Genomic DNA, 18,122 nt, shown 5'->3' with positions numbered 1-18,122 from the left:
ACCAGGGCTGCTTAAAGCAGTTTGTCAATATTAGAAATAAAATGGCTTCAGGCTTTCCCTGGACTCAAATCAGTAAGTCACTACAGGCAGAAAGTGCCAGCAGAGGGTTCATATGCTACGGAAGCTGCTCATGATTTCCTCCTCTGTGTTCTGGTCTCTAATAGCACTGTCATCCAGTCTGCATGCCAGGATGCTTTCCTGATGTCTGTGTTGCTTTTCTCGTAGGACTTCCAAAAGTGTCAGAAGAAAAGGTTTCTCCCACCCGAGCACGGAACATGAAGGATTTTGAAAACGTAAGTTTGTCCCCAACAAATCATGCTCACTGTCCCTGTCCGGCTAGGTGTGGGAGAAAGCTGTGGTACTTGACAACTGTCTAGGCTAATGACAAAGGCTGGGGAAATGCCTGGCTTAGGGCCTTCTCTGTTGGAACTGTTCAATGTACATGCAGTCAGCCTTCTGTATACCTTCTACACAGAGGCCATCCCACCCACAGATCATGACAGTCAGTAATTTACAGCTGGTTATTGGTATGTTTATACTGTCTGGAAGATGAGGGCATTACCATATTGCACAGTGCAGGGGAGCTAACACTCACCAAGCGTGCTGTAGACAGGTATGGTATAGTTTTTATGACTGTAGTTGGTCCTTGCTCCAACCCTTGAAGAGTTTTGTATGACCCCCATTTTACAGATAAAGAAATCCTCACACCAGAAGAGGCTCATTTATGGCCATATAATGTAGAGCGGGGATTTGAATCCACACCTTTACTGATTCCAAAGCCATTATTCTTTCCACCATGTCATGCCTCCCCTTGCATTTTGTAGACTGTTGCTGCTGAATGGAGTGTATAGCTTGTACACAGCGTGGCACAGCAGTTGTCTGAGAATGGATCGTTTGGTGATGGATTTGGCCTCCATGCTAATGTCTTCCAGCCTCGCATCTTGCATTTGTTAGTGGAGGGGGTTTGCTGTCAGGAACAGGGAAATAAGGTTATTCTCCCAATTCCAATTCTCTTTAACAAGTTACCTGTTCCACGCTCCCATTTATCATGGGAAGAATTAGACCCTTCTTCATTTGTAACCAAATGAAATCCATACTATGCAAGACACAGCAGATATTTATCAGAGGGAAGACGGAGGACACAGAGAAGGACGCTCCACAATTATGTTTCTTTTTCCCCAGTTGTCTTTACAGAACAGAGCAGTGCTGTCTCTGGATTTAATTTAGCATACTCATTACTGCTAATAGTTATCTGCAAACCACCAGTGACCAATTGAAGAAATGACTTGTCAGATCTCTAATGGAAACAAGTAATTTCTGAGCTTTGAATTGTTATAATTTCAGCCGTACAATGCGATCTATGCTATGGGGTCTGGGGCCTCAAATGAGAAAGAGATTTGATTATTCCACATGGTGTATAATTAAAATATGCTGTACTGTTAAATGGTTGTTCCTGTTTTATCCTACGAGTAATAATGGCTGTTTATTGAGCTCTTGCTCTGAACTGGGCACTTTAAGTGTTAAGCTCTTTCTATGCATTACTTTAATATTAAAGCAGTTTTGCAAAGTGATTATTATTTAGTTTTTTTATTATTTAGTTTTGAAGAATATAGCTTCAAATGATATTTCTAGATGGGAAAATTGAGCAGCGTTTAGAATTTTGGTTTTTCATGTGCCAGTCACTTGAACTTTCTCTGCTCTTCTCACCTTTGACATGGGCTTGAACAGCCTTTCATATGGATGTTAGGAAGATTAATGGGTAAATCATGTTTTCCCAGCACCTTCCCTGTGTTAGATATCTTTCCTTCTTCAGTTATTATATTTGGTATTGTCATTTTTTTTCCCTACTTTGCCATGTGATTCAAGTTCCTTTTCCTGAGAGTTCTCGATGGCCTAAATCTTGTTTTTCTTGAAGCTGAGGGAGAGCTTTCCGTGCCAATATACTTTAGGATTTATATTTTTCCTTTATGATTGTGGTCCTTTGGCTGCTGTTAGGTTTTTATGATATTAATATTTTTTATTGTAGCATTTTCAAGAGCAAATTCTGCCGCTGAAATTGAAATGACCACTATGCTCTCTTCGTCTCCCTTCCAGGTCTTTATAAGTCACTGGCATTTTTCATTTGGCCTGAATATGGCCATAGCTGTCTGTGTGGAGGTTGTCTGACCTTTGGAACTACTCTTGTCATCTAAGTCCAGTTTTAGAGACAGCATGCATATTGAGGAGTGGGCCAGAATACTCTTTGAATTAAAGGGAAACTCGTGATTCTTCTTCCTCCTGTCTGATGACTGCTTGAATATAAGCAGTTCATTGAGTAGTGCCTGATGAGACAGGGATCTGAGTTCACCTGCTTGGTACACATTGTCATCTGAATGCCTATTATTCAGAAGATGAGGAATCTGGGATGGATTAGCCCAGGTGATTTTGCCTATAAAAAGGCTCTGGTATAATTGGGTGGTTGAGACTACAGGGTGGTATAGTAAGCTGTGGACAGGGTGCTGTGGGTCTCAGAGGATGGGTTCTGAACTGATGTGGGCTTCAGGCAGGCCTGAGTTGGGACATCAGGGGACAGATAGGGCACAAGGAAGAGCAACCAGCACAAGGACTCAGGTGCAGGGAAAGGGTATGGCAGGTTGTACTGAGTTCAGGGACCTGTGGGGTGTCTTTTTGTTAGAACAGTGGTATGTCAGGGAAATGAGGCCATTGAGCAGACATGGGTCAGAGCCTGCAGGTATTGACAGTCACACTGCCTGCTTTGATTTTGCCCTGAAGATTAAAGGGAACCAGTGACCGACTTCAATCTGTCATGACTAAATAGTGCTTTCAAAAGCTTACTCAGCTGGGTGCTAGTGGATCATATCTGTAATACTACCTACACAGGAGGTTGTGATCCAAAGGATCACAGTTCAAGGCCAGGCAGAAAAGTATGTGAAATTCCATCTCCACAAATAACCAGCAAAAAGCTGGATTAGAGGCATGGCTCAAATGATAAAACACCAGCTGAGCAAGCAGGCCAAGTGAGTTCAAGCCCCAGTATCATTAAACAACAACAAAACAACCCTAAAACCAAAACAAAAAAACTCAGAACCAATCAGCGGTGACCATGAGGACTGGTTTGGAGGGAGCCAGGCTGGCAGCAAGGTGGTGAGGAAGATGGTTGGTATGGCACTGTGGCCTGAAGGGTGGAAGGCCAGACTCAAAGGCCTGGGGTCAAGAGATGTAGGGAGTGAAGTCCAAGCACCACAGCCAAGGAGCTCCAGCTTTCATGTAACACCTCGGGGCTGGGAGCCCAAAGGGGTGGCACCCAGGCTTCAAACCCAGACCCCCTGGCATAAGAAGTCCCTTCTACCATGTTCTCTGTGCTGGCTGTTACTGACATGTGAAAGGGCTTTGCCCTGGTATGGTAGTGTCCATGTCTACAGTAGCTGAAGCTGTCTTCACCTGTGTGGGGCAGGTGAGTAGGTTCAGTCTTTCATGGGGGCCTGCCTGCCTGCCTGCCTACCTGCCTGTCTTATTGGTCCTTCCTAGTTGAGAATGTAGTGGAGGTGGGGGCTCTACAGGCTGGAGCAAGGCTAGCAGAGGCTACATTTTGTGAAGGCCTGGACTTACGTGCTGTGATATGTTTTGGACACCAAAACCCTGCTCTCTTCCCTGGAGAGTAAGGAAGACTTAATCTCTGTGTAGTATATTGAGTCTAGGCAGTTGTGTTTATCTGTATGTAGAGGAGTTCAACTCCTGCTCTCCCCAGAGAGTGACACTGATATTCCTTCTATCACTGTTGATCCTGATGGAAGGCGTTATTTATTGGCTATGTAACACTTCATAAAGACTTGTAGAGGGTCAGTGGCTCATACCTATAATCTTAGCTCCTCAGTAGGCTGAGATCTGAGGATTGTGGTTTGAAGTCAGCCTAGGCTGAAACTACATGGGATTATTAGCTCCAATGAACTACTAGTAGAAACCTTGGGCTCTCATAGCAGAGATTTGCAATAGAGCAAAACCTAGATACATAAGGCCATATAATATGACGCTAAATGAAAGGACCTCTAGGATATAGAAACAAAAGCCATATAATGAGTGATTGTTGTCCTTAATGTACTATGTTATCTCTCATCTCTTTTGCTGTCCCTTGGTTATCATATTGTTACAGTATCTCACTTTGTTATCTGATATATTGGATATATTTGTATTTGGTTATTTGAAATTGGATAGGGAAGGGGGGAAAACAAGATGAGGGGTGGGGGTGGGGGGGAGGGAAATGGGGACCAAGACATGAAAAAGGGTATCAATGTATGTGAATTAATGCACCTTCTATCTGGCGAATATAATGTAACCCTTCTATTAATTACAATAAAAATATATGAAAAAAAGAGCTCAAGTGGTAGAGCATTGGCCATATGCAAAAAAAATTCAGGACTCAATTGCCTCCTCCCCACTTGTATTAAAATAGGTGTTTTGCATCATAGTTTATGTAACTGCCTACTATGTAGGACATTCAAGTTGTTCCTTGCTTCCTGCTATTGCAAAGTTTTGTCAGGTATCCTGTGCATCTAGCTTTCTACAGTTACGCAGTTCTTTTCTTTGGTTTGAGTATGTTTTGAAATGGAATTTTCAGATAGCAAGCATTTTCAGTATGAATTAGACACAACAAACAGTAGATATTACAGAGTAGAATTGATTTTTGTTGGCCTCTTGTCTAAGAAACTGGGGAAACGTTTAGTCAGGTGGGACTGAAATACCTATCTACATCTTGTCTGCATCCTTTCTTCATCTGGTCCTCTCTCTGTCCTTGTCCTTTGCTTGACTTGTTATATACTCAGCTGCCTAGACATGTGGGTGCTTTTGTGCTGAGACTCTTTCCTGCTTATTGAAAATCCTTGCTCTCAGCAGCTGAAGTAGCCTATCAAATTTGAATGTTTTCTCTGGTCTGGCAAGAAGCCTAATTGCATTTGCTCTGCAGTATCTGGGTTGCAAGTGCCTTAGGAGTAGCTCCTCATTCTTGACCTCACCTCATATTTTTTTTTTTTCGCCAGTCTTGGGGCTTGAACTCAGGGCCTGAGTACTGTCCTTGAGCTTTCTCAAGGCTAGAGCTCTGCCACTTGAGCCACAGCACTGCTTCCAGCTTTTACTATGCATGTGGTACCAAGGAATCAATCCCAGGTCTTTGTGCTTCCCAGGGAAGCACTCTACCATTAGGCCAAACTCCGAACCTTGAGCTGATCCCATTTGCACAGAACTGACACTCTCAGAATCACAGGATGTGTGGATACAGCGTGGACTTGAGGATGATGAGAACTGGGGTTTAGGTTTGCCTTAGACACTTACTGATCCAGGCTCTTGAATTGGTGGCTTCTAGAACCTTGTGTAAAGAGAAGCCAGTAGAGTATTTCTGAGTTATGTGAAGATCTATAGCTTGAGACTTCAAGGTGAGGGGTATTTGGGAAATGCCGGCTTCCACTGAAGTTCTCTCTACTACAGCCACTGTCCCTGCCTTTTGCCCATTGTTTATTTCTTACCAATCCTTTTTTTGTTTGTTGATTGTGAGGCTTGAATTCAGGGCCTAGATGCTGTCTCTGTTCTCCAAAGAGCTCAATGCTAGTGCATTATTGAGGCATATATAGTGCCACTGGAGCGTAATTGGAGATATGTCTCACAGACTTCCCTGGCTTTGAACTGCAGTCCTCAGATCTCAGCCTTTTGAGTAGCTAGGATTACAGACAGAGCCACCAGTGCCCCACTTTGTTCCCCCCCTCCTTGGAATAAAATACTTCACCACTTGCCATGGCATAAGATCCTGACCAGTCTTTTGAGCTTGGCATGTACACCTCTAGAGCAGACTGCCCGCTGCCTGGGGTCCCCTCATTCCTGTTCCTTGAAGGTTTGGCTCCTAGACTTTATGTCTCAATTTTAATGTGATGTGGTTAGAGAGGCTGTCTTAACGTCCTTTGCTTGTTTGTTACTCACTTCTAGTGAACACTCATACTCTCTTTTCTATCATGAATCTTATGACTGTCGTGTCTTTATTTGCTTACTTAACATGTGTTACTTGTCCATTATGTAGGTGCTCAACACTGAACCTAATGGAACTGTAGATGTTTAGCAAGTGTGTTGATTGAGTTTGACCTTAACGTTTTGATTGCTTCCTTGTATCTGTAAAATGGGGAAAAATGTTTAGTTCCTAGGCTCGTGGTGAGGATTAAGTAACCTGCTTAGTGTTATTTAGTGTTAATAAAGTGGCTGAGGATCACATAGCCAGAGGGTGGAGCTTGTGGAACCAGAGTTAGAGGACCAGAAGCAGAAATAGGAGTAAGGTGAGGCTAAGAGTGGGAGAAGTGGGATGGGAGTCAGGAAGAGAACAAGAATTGTGTGGGATGCAGATCAGGAGTAGTGGCTATAGGGTGTGTCTGGCAGTGAGGGTGGCAGCCACTCCCTGTGGAGCTCTGTGCCCCGCATGGTCCTTTGCATAGCCCAGCACTGGAACCATTTTGGCTTGTGGCTGGTGGGCGTGTCTGGGAAATCTGACATGTGGGGAGGAACTTTGTGGAAGGATAGCCTTCACTGGCTGGGCTGAGCTCTTGAGTCCCCTTACCTCTGCTTGTCCTGACCATGCCTTCCAAAAACCTAGCCAGATGGCGGGCTGGACAGTGTAAATTTTTAAAATCTTTTTGAAGGCCATTTGGAAAGAAATTTTGATATTCATAAAAATAAAATTACTCTCGAGCCCAGTAATCTATTTTTTGGGAAATTTATTCTAAACAATTTTCACAGTGGAAGGAAAAAAATCCCCCTCTGTTCATGAAGGTGTTTGTTGCCATTGTGTATAATCGTGAATAGTTGGAAACTATATGAAATTATAGTTCATATTTGTCATCTCTTTGACTTCTTGTTACAAGCTTATGTTGAAGGTATTTCACAAATGAGAAAGCTGAGGTTGAGAAGATTAAATGACTAGTCTACAAGTTTGGTTTGATTGAGAAACTAAAGTAAGTTAGTGTCCCCCCTTATCTATGTGATTGTAAGGAGCACAACCAAATCCATAAATGCTCAATAGAGCAATACTTGATAATTCAATGGAATTCAATTTAGTTTTAGGTAAGAATTCTGTGCAATTCCACAACAACATGAAAATACTTGATACAATATTAAGTGAAAGCAATGTCGTATACTAATTCACTTGTGTTATAATTCTGTAAAAGATATATATTCATGAGCAAAGCATATGCAGAGTTGAATTTATAAGTTACATTCCAAGTGTTGTTGGGGTTCAGTTTTAAAATCATGTCACTGCTGCCGAATTGTTTGTTAATAAATAGGTATTTGCCTAGTAACAGTGTGCTTGAGGGTTTGAAGACTCCAGAGAGAGGATTGGCAACAGAAACAAATTCCAAAGCGTCTTCCTCCTCCTCTCACTGATTCAGATTTGTCTTTCATTCTGTATTGTTCACTGAGAGATGAACTCTGGGCAAAAGTGGACTTTTTTTTTTTGTCATGTCCTGGTGAGATCTAACAAGTTTTGTTCTTGTGAAGAGGGTTGGAGATCGATGGTAACCCACAGCTCTGCTTACTTAGGGCTTGAGTGAGAAATGATTCCCTTTTAAAAGCTCTGCCCTGTTTACTACTTGCTAAGTGCCAGGCTCTACCACGTGTTTAGCTCATTTAGTTGTCACAACACTCCTGTGCGGTAATTGAGTTTCCTTCATTTTATTGATGAGCCAACAACGACTCAAAGATGTTAAATAATCTTTCCAAGGCCACATGACACATAAGTAACAGCATTGGGAGTTGAGTTGTTTCTCTGCTGGGACCAGAATCCAGGTCTAGAGACAAGGATGATCTGGGAGGGTGATCTTCACCCAGCTACTATAAGCCAGGGAAAGTGATAGCCAGAAGTTGGCTCCTTGCTTATCTTTCAGTTGAGTAGGGCTAGTTTTTGTTTTTCTTTCTCATTTTCATTCTTCTTCTTTTCTTCCACCTTATCCCTTTCTTCATCTCTTTCTGTCTTCCTCTCTTTCTTCATGATGCCAGCACTGGGGCTTGAACTAAGGGCCTTACACTCTAGCTTCACTTTTTGGTTTTAGGCTGGCATTCTGTCACTTGAGCCACACACTTCCACTTCTGGCTTTTTGCTGGATAATTGGAGATGAGAGTCCTTCAGACTTTCTTGCCTAGGCTGATTTTGAATCATAACCCTCAGATCTCAGCTTCCTGAGTAGCTAGGATTAGAGATGTGAGCCACCATACCCACACACGGCTTCTTCTGATTCTGTATGCTGCTGGGTTTTGTTTTCTTCCCTTTTGGATGGCTTTTGACTGAGTGGGAGCAGAGAAGCCAGAGGATTGACTAGCAGCTTCTGTAAAATCTTCCTGGCTCTAGCCTTCTAGTCATGGTGGGAGGCTCCCACATAGATGGCTTCAGTCCCAGACACTCGTGGTACAGGAGTGGAATGGGGCAAGTGTAGCCCTTGGGTTTGCTTACTGTTGAACATTGGGTTTCTAAGTCACATTTTGTGGATTATATTTTAGGTTGTTTATCTACTGTGTGGTGAGATGGTTTCAGTTCTTCCATTTCAGAGCGCGCGCGCGCGCGCGCGCGCGTGTGTGTGTGTGTGTGTGTGTGTGTGTGTGTGTGTGTGTGTGTGTGTGTGTGTTAAACTTGCCCGTGCCTAGGGAGTCAACTCATTTTTATAGACTTGTTTTTTTTTTTTTCCAGTCTTGGGCTTGAGCTCAGGGCCTGAACACTATCCTTGGACTTTCTCAGGGCTAGAGCTTTACCACTTGAGCCTCAGCACCATTTCCGGCTTTTTTCTATGTATGTGGTACCGAGGAATTGAACCCGGGTCTTCGTGCATGCTAGGCAAGCACTCTGCCACTAGGCCAAACTCCTGGCCCCTGAACAGATCTTTTTGATATGGAAGTCTGTGGGGGCGGGGGGGGGGGCTCATTATTTTTTACCAAGCATCTTACATAGTGAGGTAGTGTTTATCTATTCGGTCAGCCAGCCAGCCAGCCATTGGCTATTTACAACTTTCTTTTGTGTTTCAGATTCAGTGCCAGAGGATGTGGTTCTTCATTTCTTAGAGATGGGGTGGGTAGAAAGGCAAGCGACCAGTGATTATGCTCATTAGGAAAGTGGATGGAAGCTGGTAGAAGGGCCCCCCCCCCCAAGCCTAACCAGAAAAAATGTATGTGTGGGTGTGTGTGTGCCGTTATTAGGGCTTGAAATCAGTGCCTGGGTGCTCAAGGCTGGCATTCTTCAAGTCAACTCCATTTCTGGGGTTTTGCTGGTTAATTGGAGATACTTTCCTGATCAGGCTGGCTTCAAACCATGATCCTCAGCTCTCAGTTTCATGAATAGCTAGGATTACAGGCAGAAGCCATCAGCGCTTGGTTCAGAGAAAACTTTGTGTGAAGTGCTGTTAAGCAGAGAGCTGACTGGCCATCATGGATGCGTTTGCATTTCATTTTGCTCATTGGGTCGATTTTTGCATTTGCCTGACCTTTGAAAGGCATGTTTACTTTTTTTCCTTACAGTTTTTCCTATAAATAGGACAAATAATCTTTTAGGAATTAAGAGTTTTCTCATTTTATACAATGTGGCTATTCCAAGTGATCACCATAAATATTTTATTGATGGCTAAATAATAGACTAAGTTTTCTCTTTATAGGAAGCATCTGGTGGGATAGACTTTTGTTTGAATGAATGTTTTATGTACTCTTGACTTAAAACATTTAAAAGGAGGTTTTAATGACCCTACCAGTAGTTTATTCTGCTGTTCTTGTTAGTCAGGAAATTGAAACCTTAAGTGTTAGCAAGCCGGCAGACAGCTTGGAAACACTGTAAATGTAGAATATATTTATCATTTCTGCTTATCCAGTCACAAAACTGTTTATTAAAAAAAGTATATGCTACTGATTGTTTTTAAAATACTGACTCCCCCTACCATAATTATGTATAGCATCCAGGTATAGCTATTTACATTTTGCTGCATTTCATAATGGTTATTTTTTTTTTTTTTTTTTGCCAGTCCTGGGCTTGAGCTCAGGGCCTGAGCACTGTCCTTGGACTTTCTCAAGGCTAGAGCTCTACCACTTGAGCCTCAGCACCACTTGTGGCTTTTTTCTATACATGTGGCACCGAGGAATCGAACCTGGGTCTTCATGCATGCTAGGCAAGCACTTTAACCACTAGGCCAAACTCCCGGCCCCATAATGGTTATCTTTTAAATTAATTTCATTGAGATTTAATTTACATAAAAATTCACCAATTTTATGTGTTGGGTACTTTCTAATGATTGCTGTTATAATCAAGCTTTGTGTGATTATAGGTGTTTTTGGTAGATATTTAGAGCACCTTTGTAGGTTCACGTAACTATCACTACTATGAGAATATGCAGTAGCTCCATAATACCAAAAATTTCCCTATGTGATCTCTTTGTGGTCAAATTCTCTCAGACCCAAGCCTCTGACAACTAGTGTTCTGTTTTCTCCATCCTTGTAATATGACTTTTCCCAGAGAGTCATAAATGGAATCATATGGTATATGGTATTCTGAGGATTGGGTTCTTTCTGTTGGCATAATGTCTGAAATTTATTCATGTTCATGTGTCAGAGTTGCTGAGTACTATTCCATATTATTGATGAGCATTGCTTATCCAGTTACCCTTTGAAGGGCACTTGGGTTCTTTCTATCTTTTGGCAATTGATAATAAAGCTGTTCAGTAGTGAATGTTTGTATGGGTTTTGCTATGAGCATTGCCTGCCTGCCTGCCCGCCTGCCCCTCCCTCTCTTTCCCTCTCCTTTCCTTCTTTCTTTCTTTCTTTCTTTCTCGTTCTTTTGTGCTGGTCCTAGGGTTGGAACTCAGGGCCTGGGTGCTTTCCCTGAGATATTTTGCTTAAGGCTGATACTCTACCACTTGAGCCACAGCTCCACTCTTAGCTTTTTGCTGGTTAATTGAATTAATTGGGTTAATTGCAGATGAATTTCACTGACTTTCCTGCCTAGGCTGGCTTTGAACCTAATAGTCAGATCTCAGTCTCCTGAATAGCTATAATTATGGGTGTGAGCCACCAATGCCTGTAAAGCTATATAATTTTGTAGTATAAATGGTGTAATCTAACTTTTGATTAAAATGTGAGGTTTAGGTTGAAGTTAATTTTGGTAATATGATGTCCAGTTTTTCAACATTACTGAACATGAAGACAATTCTTTCTCCACTGACTTGTCTTTGTCGTTGGTCATGTTTGTATGGGTCTATGCCACTGTTTTATATTCTATTGCATTGCAGTCTCTCAAAGTTGTTTTGATTCATCTGATTCTTTACTGCTCCAAGTGAGTTTTATAATTAACTTGTCTGTATTAAAAAAAAAAAAACCAAACAAAAACCAAACACTTTTGGAATTGATTGAAACATTGTTAAATCTATATAAAAATTTCAAGAGAACTAACATCATTATTATATTGAGTCACCCAATCTCTGAATTTAAGTCTTTTCACTTATGTCCATCATGACTTTTATAAACATTTTGTGGTTTTAGGAGTATAGTTTTGTTTAATTAGGCTTATATTTAAGGGTTTTAGGTTTTGAAGCTGTTGTAATATGAATGAGAGGCTCTATTGGTTGATATACAGGAAGCTGACCTTATTCATGGATTTATTTTGTGTGACTTAAATTCCTGTGCCTGCATTAGGCAGCTCAATTGGCTATACCTCTAGCCCAGCATTTTAAAGTGGGAATCTCTTACTTTCCTGGTCAGGTTGGCTTTGACCCTTGATTCTTTAGACTTCATTCCCAGGAACTCCTGAATAGGCCTACAAAACTATTCAGTTCCTGAACAGTTAGTATTACAGGCTTGAGCCACTAGTGTCTAGCTTCTACAACTTTTTTACCTCTTTTTTTTTTGCCCCCTTCCTTACACTAACAGTCCCAGACATCACTATACAGCAGCTCCCTGAAGTACTCAGGACGCTGTCCTATAAAATCATAATGCTGTTTTCTTATATAAAGTTGTGCTTTCCCCAATGAATGAATTCATTAGGGGAATTCATTTCATAGCCTTGAAGTTATGGGGTGAATGTAGGTACTGCCCATCAGATAGTCTCCTTTTTCCTTGCTTTAGGTAACTCTTGCATGTTTATTTTTCAGCAAATCACTGAACTGAAGAAAGAAAACTTTAACCTGAAGCTTCGCATCTATTTCCTTGAGGAAAGAATGCAGCAGGAGTTTGATGGCCCCACAGAACAGGTGTACAAGACTGTGAGTGTCTTTTCTGCTAGTTCCAAGTAGATATCTGATATTTGTTCTCAAAATTAACATGATTAGATAGAGCTGTTGGATTTGGGGGGGGGGGGACAGAAAGGTACTAGAATGGCCCTCCTTTTAAGCAAAGATGTGCATGCTTAAAGTCCTTTATACTTTGATATTGGAATTTGGGCTCACTTGGTTGCCTTTTTTTTTTTTTTTTTGTGAGCTCTTCAGCTACTATTCTTCCCCTGGGCTTGGGCGTTGTCCCAGAGCTCTTCAGCTCAAGGCTACCACCTACCCTTGAGCCAAGCCCCACTTCCCATTTTCTAGAGGTTAATTGGAGGTAAGAGTCTCAGGTCCCTTTTGTGCCCAGGCTGGCTTTGAAACTTGATCCTCAGATCTTAGCCTCTTGAGCAGATAGGATTAAAGGCCTGAGCCACTGCTCCTGGCTTTGGTTGCCCTTTTATAAGTATTTATTGTTGAGAAACAGGCAGTGGACAAGTACAGTGGCTCTGAAATTGAATCCTATTGTTACCAACTATTTGGGTAACTTTGAGCAAGTGGTTTTTGCTCTCAGGCATGCTCAACATGAGTTGAGCGGTGGGCCTGATGTCATCAGGTTATTTGTGTGACTAACATGGGGTGAGAGATGAAAAGCTCCATACCCAGTCAGTGCTTGACAATTGCCACCATGCATTGTCTCATTGAGCCTGCCTTTGGCTGCCCAAAGTAACTATTGTCAGGTTTCCTGTGCTCAAACTCCTCTGTATTCTTGGGTGCTTGCTTAGAACTGTCAGGAAAAAAAAAAAAAAAAGGCTATTCCCATTTGAAGTCTTGACCTGGAGGTCTTTGTATGAAAACAAACCTTGGTTCTCAAAGTTGAGAAAAGAACCTGGCTTTCTTGAAAAGATATGAGTACAAACAGTATCTCTGTGCCCATTTCTCTGCTTTTTCTGATAGATTAGCCCCTGGCCTGGGAATTATTCTATTTTTTTCTCCTCTGAAGTTTGAACAGTAGAAACTTTTGAAGGAGGAACGTAAAGGGGCCTTTCTTGGAGAGAGATTGCACTCCTTCCAGCTCTTTTAAAGAGCTGAAAAACTTGGGTGTCCCTGAAGGCACAGTGTTCTTCTTCCTTCAGTTTGAGGGTAGGGAGACAGTGTCACCCCGTTTCTTGAAGCGAGTGCGGTACACTTGGAATTTTAAAGAAAAAAAGAAAGCAGTGTGTAAGCATCATTGTCTTGCACCTTAGAACTTTTCTGGTGATAGGCTATGTTGGGGTCTGCCTTGGATAGATAGATTGTCTTCATGTTATGGGGAAGTAACTGAGGCTGAGGAAGATAAGTGACTCCATGAGTAGATTTTGAGGCCTGGCCCAGGCTAGGACATCGTTGTACTGTGGTCCTTTAGGTACTGTTTTACACTATTGTACTAGGTAGCTCATACTTTTATTTTTCAGTTATGTTTTGGGATAGGTACACTTGGGTAGAATTTAAACACCATAACATGAATGAATGGAAAAGATGTTCTTTTACTTTGTTCTCCTGGATGCATAAATTTAACCAATATTATGGCTTGTATATGCGGAAGAACTTTATATAAATACAAGCAAATGGAAATGTGTGTGTGTGTGTGTATGAGTTCAAAGCTGCTTATATTTTTTTACTTAATGATGTCTTCGATACTTTAACAACAATTTAAGAACTGCTTTATTCTTTTTCTTTTCTGAACAGAGACTATATAACAAATACATTACATATACATGGGAGAATATATGTATCTATATTCTGTTTGTACAGAAATTTATAACATAATCTGTGACTTCAGTCATTGTGATAGGGGTTAAGCATACTCCCTAACCTGTATTTTTGGCATGCCACTTCTTTCCTCTTCCACCTCCTTTTCCTTCTCCTCCCCCTCCTCCCCTCCTGCTCCTCGACCACCTCCTCTTCCTCTTCCTCCTCTTTCTCCTCCTCCTCCTCTTCCTTTTCCTTCTTCTTCTAAAATATCTCAGAAGTAGTCTATTTTATGCTTTGAAGGCATCCTGACTTTTTTTTTTTTTTTGCCCGTCCTGGGCTTAAGCTCAGGGCCTGAGCACTGTCCTTGGATTTTTCTCAAGGCTAGAGCTCTACCACTTGAGCCTCAGCACCACTTCTGGCTTTTTCTAAGTATGTGGTACCGAGGAATCGAACCCGGGTCTTCGTGCATGCTAGGCAAGCACTCTACCACTAGGCCAAACTCCCGGCCTTGGCATCCTGACTTTTGGGTGGACTTATTATCATCATATACCTAAGTTTGTACCCTGAGACATTGGGCCTTCGAAAAGTCTGTCTAATGGACATACCAGCTAGTGTGGTTTAAAATTTATTGGGCTTGCTGCCAGTTGGTTCACCTGAAGAGTGCAGTGTATCAGCCTGCTGCCCTCGGGAGAGCTAGGAGATGGTCTGAGTCAAGAGGGTCTGTGCAGCCTTTACAGAACCATGTTGGAGACATTGATTGGACTCTTGCTTGGAGTCTGGCCTTTGTAGGCCAGTGTCTTCTAGAAAAAGTTCTGCCATCTAGTTCAGCTCCTGTTGTTTGGCAGTTGAGAAGACAGTGTAGGCTTTTCTCATTTGTTGTTTAGTTAGTCCTTCAGTTCTCCTTGCTCTGCAGACGTCTGGTTTTCATTTGAGGGATCTGGAAGGAACATTGCTTTCTCACCTTCTGGATTTGGCCGTCCAAGATCAGGCACCAGGTCAGATGTCTAGTACTCTTTCTTAGCATGAAGGCATGGCCTGTGCCTTGTCCATCTGGTATCCTTAGTGTTAGGCCTGGCCCTGTGAAGGAGTGGACCATGCAGAGACAGCATTTGAACCCATATCCTTCTAGTCCCGTGGCCATGACCTTTTCATTTTGTCTGAACATAGTGTGTGTGTGTGTGTGTGTGTGTGTGTGTGTGAGAGAGAGAGAGAGAGAGAGAGAGAGAGAGAGAGAGAGAGAGAGAGAGAGAGAGAGAGAGAGAGAGATAGAAAAAAGTGAGAAGAGAGAGTCTTGGGGCTTGAACTCAGGATATGGATGCTCTCCCTGAGATTTTTTTGCTCAAGGCAAGCACTCTACCTCTCCACTTCCTGTTGTGTGTGCGTGTGTGTTTAATTGAATTTTTTTGCCAGGTCTGACTTTGAACTTATCAGATTTCAGCCTCCTGAGTAGCAAGGTTTACAGGTGTGAGCCACCAGCACTCAGCTTGATTGAGCTTATGATTAATGTGGGGCACTTCCTCCCCAGGGAAGGAAGTAAGGAGGCATATTTCTTGAGATTTTTAAATTGGAAGAGTTATTTTATTTCAAATAATAATATGCATGTTGCAGAATAAGAGTGTAAAATTAATATGAATCCCTAAAATAAACCAGGAGAGAGAATTCAGAGAAATTTTGGATAAATAGCAGTCTTCTGCCAAGTAGTTACTTTCAGCCTGTCTATCTCTCCTGCATAAAAAACTCCACCTCATTCCATTTGTGGATAGGTTTGAGAAGCTCACCATTGCTCCCTGGTCTCACATCGTGTTCCATCTGTCTTTGAATTCTTTTTTTTTTTTGGTGCTGGTTCTGGGGCTTGAACTCAGAGTTTGGGTGCTGACCTTCTTTTTCCTTAAAGCTAGCGCTCTACCACTTGAGCCACAACTCTACTTCTAAGTAGTTTATTGGAGATAAGAGTCTTTTCTGCCCAGACTGGCTTTGAACTGCGATTCTCAAATCCCCGCCTCCTGAATAGGTAGAATAACAGGTAAGCCACTGGTTCCCAGCATGTGTATGGATTCTTAGGTGAGTTGTAAGTCCAAGGCCCTGTATGACTCCCTTTGTTCTAGTCTGTTAGGTGAAGAACACTAAACTCCCTTTGAGACAGCTTGCCCCTTGCTATTGTGGCTGTTTCTTAACCTTCATTCTTACACTGAAACAAGACAGACCATGTTGAGATTCCTCCTTATCTCTTCACAGGTGTTAATTTTTTTTTCAAAGCCATAACATGTTCCCACAGCTGCAGCTACCACATGCATGACTGTAAACAACCAGAAGTAATTGCCTTGGAATGGTAAAAGCAAACTAAATTTGCTTGGCGGAGGGCAAACAATTTTTAAATCAGCTTTACTTGTATGGCATTTATGCCTAGGTATTCGAATGTTCTGGCTGTTAGAAGCTTGGAACATTTACATAATTGTTCCAAGTCCTAAGAAATCCAGGGGCTTTTTTTTTTTTTCCTTGAGACCACAGTGGTTAATAATTCCCTTTTTTCCCATGCCTTGAGGCTAATGAGTGAATCTAAGCTCTGCTGTTAGGAGCATTGCATAGTCAGTCCATACTAAAAGTAATTTGCCCACCCTTTGTGTTTGGAGATTCTGTGTCTTACACTGATTCTTTTCTTTCCTTATGTTATCTGGAAGAACATTGAGCTCAAGGTGGAAGTAGAAAGTTTGAAGCGGGAGCTCCACGAGAGAGAGAAGCTGCTCATCAAAGCCTCGTGAGTACTGCTGTACTTCAAAAGCTTGCAGTTTGCTGGAGTTCTGTGTAGTGGCTGCTAGGTGGTCAGTGAGATACAACCAGCTGCTTTCTTGAGCCAGCTGTTCTCAGATTGGTCTCTGAGGACCCCAAGGAAGTCTTTGTTTTTGTTTAATTACCTATTTTCAAGTGTAACATAGCTGCAGAAAAATGAACAGGACTCAAGAGTACAGACAGCATGATATATTTTCCCAGACTCAACACATTCATGGTCACCATCCCGATTAAGAAGCGGAACATTACCAGCCTCATGAGGCTTCCTTCACGCTCTTAGGACTCAGACTCCACCCCCAAGGTGACACCACTAATGACTGTTACCACAATTACTAGTTCTGCCTGTTTCTGAACTTGGTGTAAATGGAATTGTGCAATATGTCCTTTTTGTGTGTCTCTATCTTCTTTCCTCTACCATGTATTTGGGAGATTTGCCTGTGGTGAATTCTGTCAGTTGTTCATTCATCATCATTGCTGTATAGCCTGGGGGATGAGAACAGGTCCTGATATGTGAGGCTGGGAGGAGAGGGCTTGATTTCAGCCCTGGAACCTGGTTTATAAACCTGTCACGTGAATTCCAGTGTCTCTTGTAGTATTTTGTTTGAAGGAGATTCTAGTACCATACATTAGCTGAAAGCTAGTATTTCCATTAACTAGTTTATTTATTCAGATGGTTTTTGAACAACACACATAGCAAGGCGAATATAGCTGGCTGATTCTTCACTCATTCATCATTACTTATATAATAGATGAGCTGAAGAAGATGCCTTCTTATTCCTAGAGTCCCTCAGAAATGAATGGCTGAGAGGAGAGTCACCTGTCATAGAGTGGAGATGCAGTGACAGAGGGCAGTTATGAGGAAGTAGGGACACCATGTGTGCTTGATTTTGTCCAGACGAATGGAATAAGACAGCTGAGGCTGACCATTGAGGGATATGGCAGCGAATTCTTGCTGGGTGTGGAAGGCCAAGAGCCCGTGTCTGGCATGGGCATACTGTACTACTCTGGGCCAGAGCAGTTACTAAGCATCTGTGGTGTGCTGTGCTGGACAAGTTCCTCTTGTGGCCAGGTATACAGCAGCTAGAAGTTGTCCTGTGCTGGCTTTGAGCAGATTAGATTTGGGCCACCTCTGAATCTTTCTGAACTTGCACACTTTATATGTTCTGATGAGTTAAAGGATATGACCAGATTAACAACTTATTTATTTATTTACTATTTGCCACATCATTCTCTGTGCAGTGAGGCAGATCTTCTTTAGCATACCTGAAGATCAAGAATAGCACGTTTAGTTTCATATTCCTTGCTCTGCTTGTTGTAGGTCTTGGCTTGAACCTCAGCTCCCAAGGGCTTGTATAT

General features: G+C 42.2%; 1 protein-coding gene across 10 annotated transcripts in view; it reads left to right on the top strand.

Annotated features, from left to right (window-relative positions):
* Cdk5rap2 (CDK5 regulatory subunit associated protein 2) overlaps window positions 1–18,122 on the top strand; it is a 177,919-nt gene that overhangs the window by 15,040 nt on the left and 144,757 nt on the right. For all 10 annotated transcript variants that reach the window (XM_090330524.1, XM_090330523.1, XM_090330528.1 and 7 more), the window contains exons 3-5: window positions 226–293; window positions 12,144–12,254; window positions 16,658–16,734. In XM_090330524.1, coding sequence (XP_090186650.1) covers window positions 226–293; window positions 12,144–12,254; window positions 16,658–16,734 — 256 coding nt within the window. The remainder of the gene's footprint in view (window positions 1–225; window positions 294–12,143; window positions 12,255–16,657; window positions 16,735–18,122) is intronic.

This window comes from Megascapheus bottae, chromosome 3, assembly GCF_031878675.1.
Source record: "Megascapheus bottae isolate mThoBot1 chromosome 3, mThoBot2.hap1, whole genome shotgun sequence".
NCBI classification, from domain to species: domain Eukaryota; kingdom Metazoa; phylum Chordata; class Mammalia; order Rodentia; family Geomyidae; genus Megascapheus; species Megascapheus bottae.
Note: the sequence above shows the minus strand (reverse complement) of the source record. Positions and strands in the feature narration are given on the sequence as shown.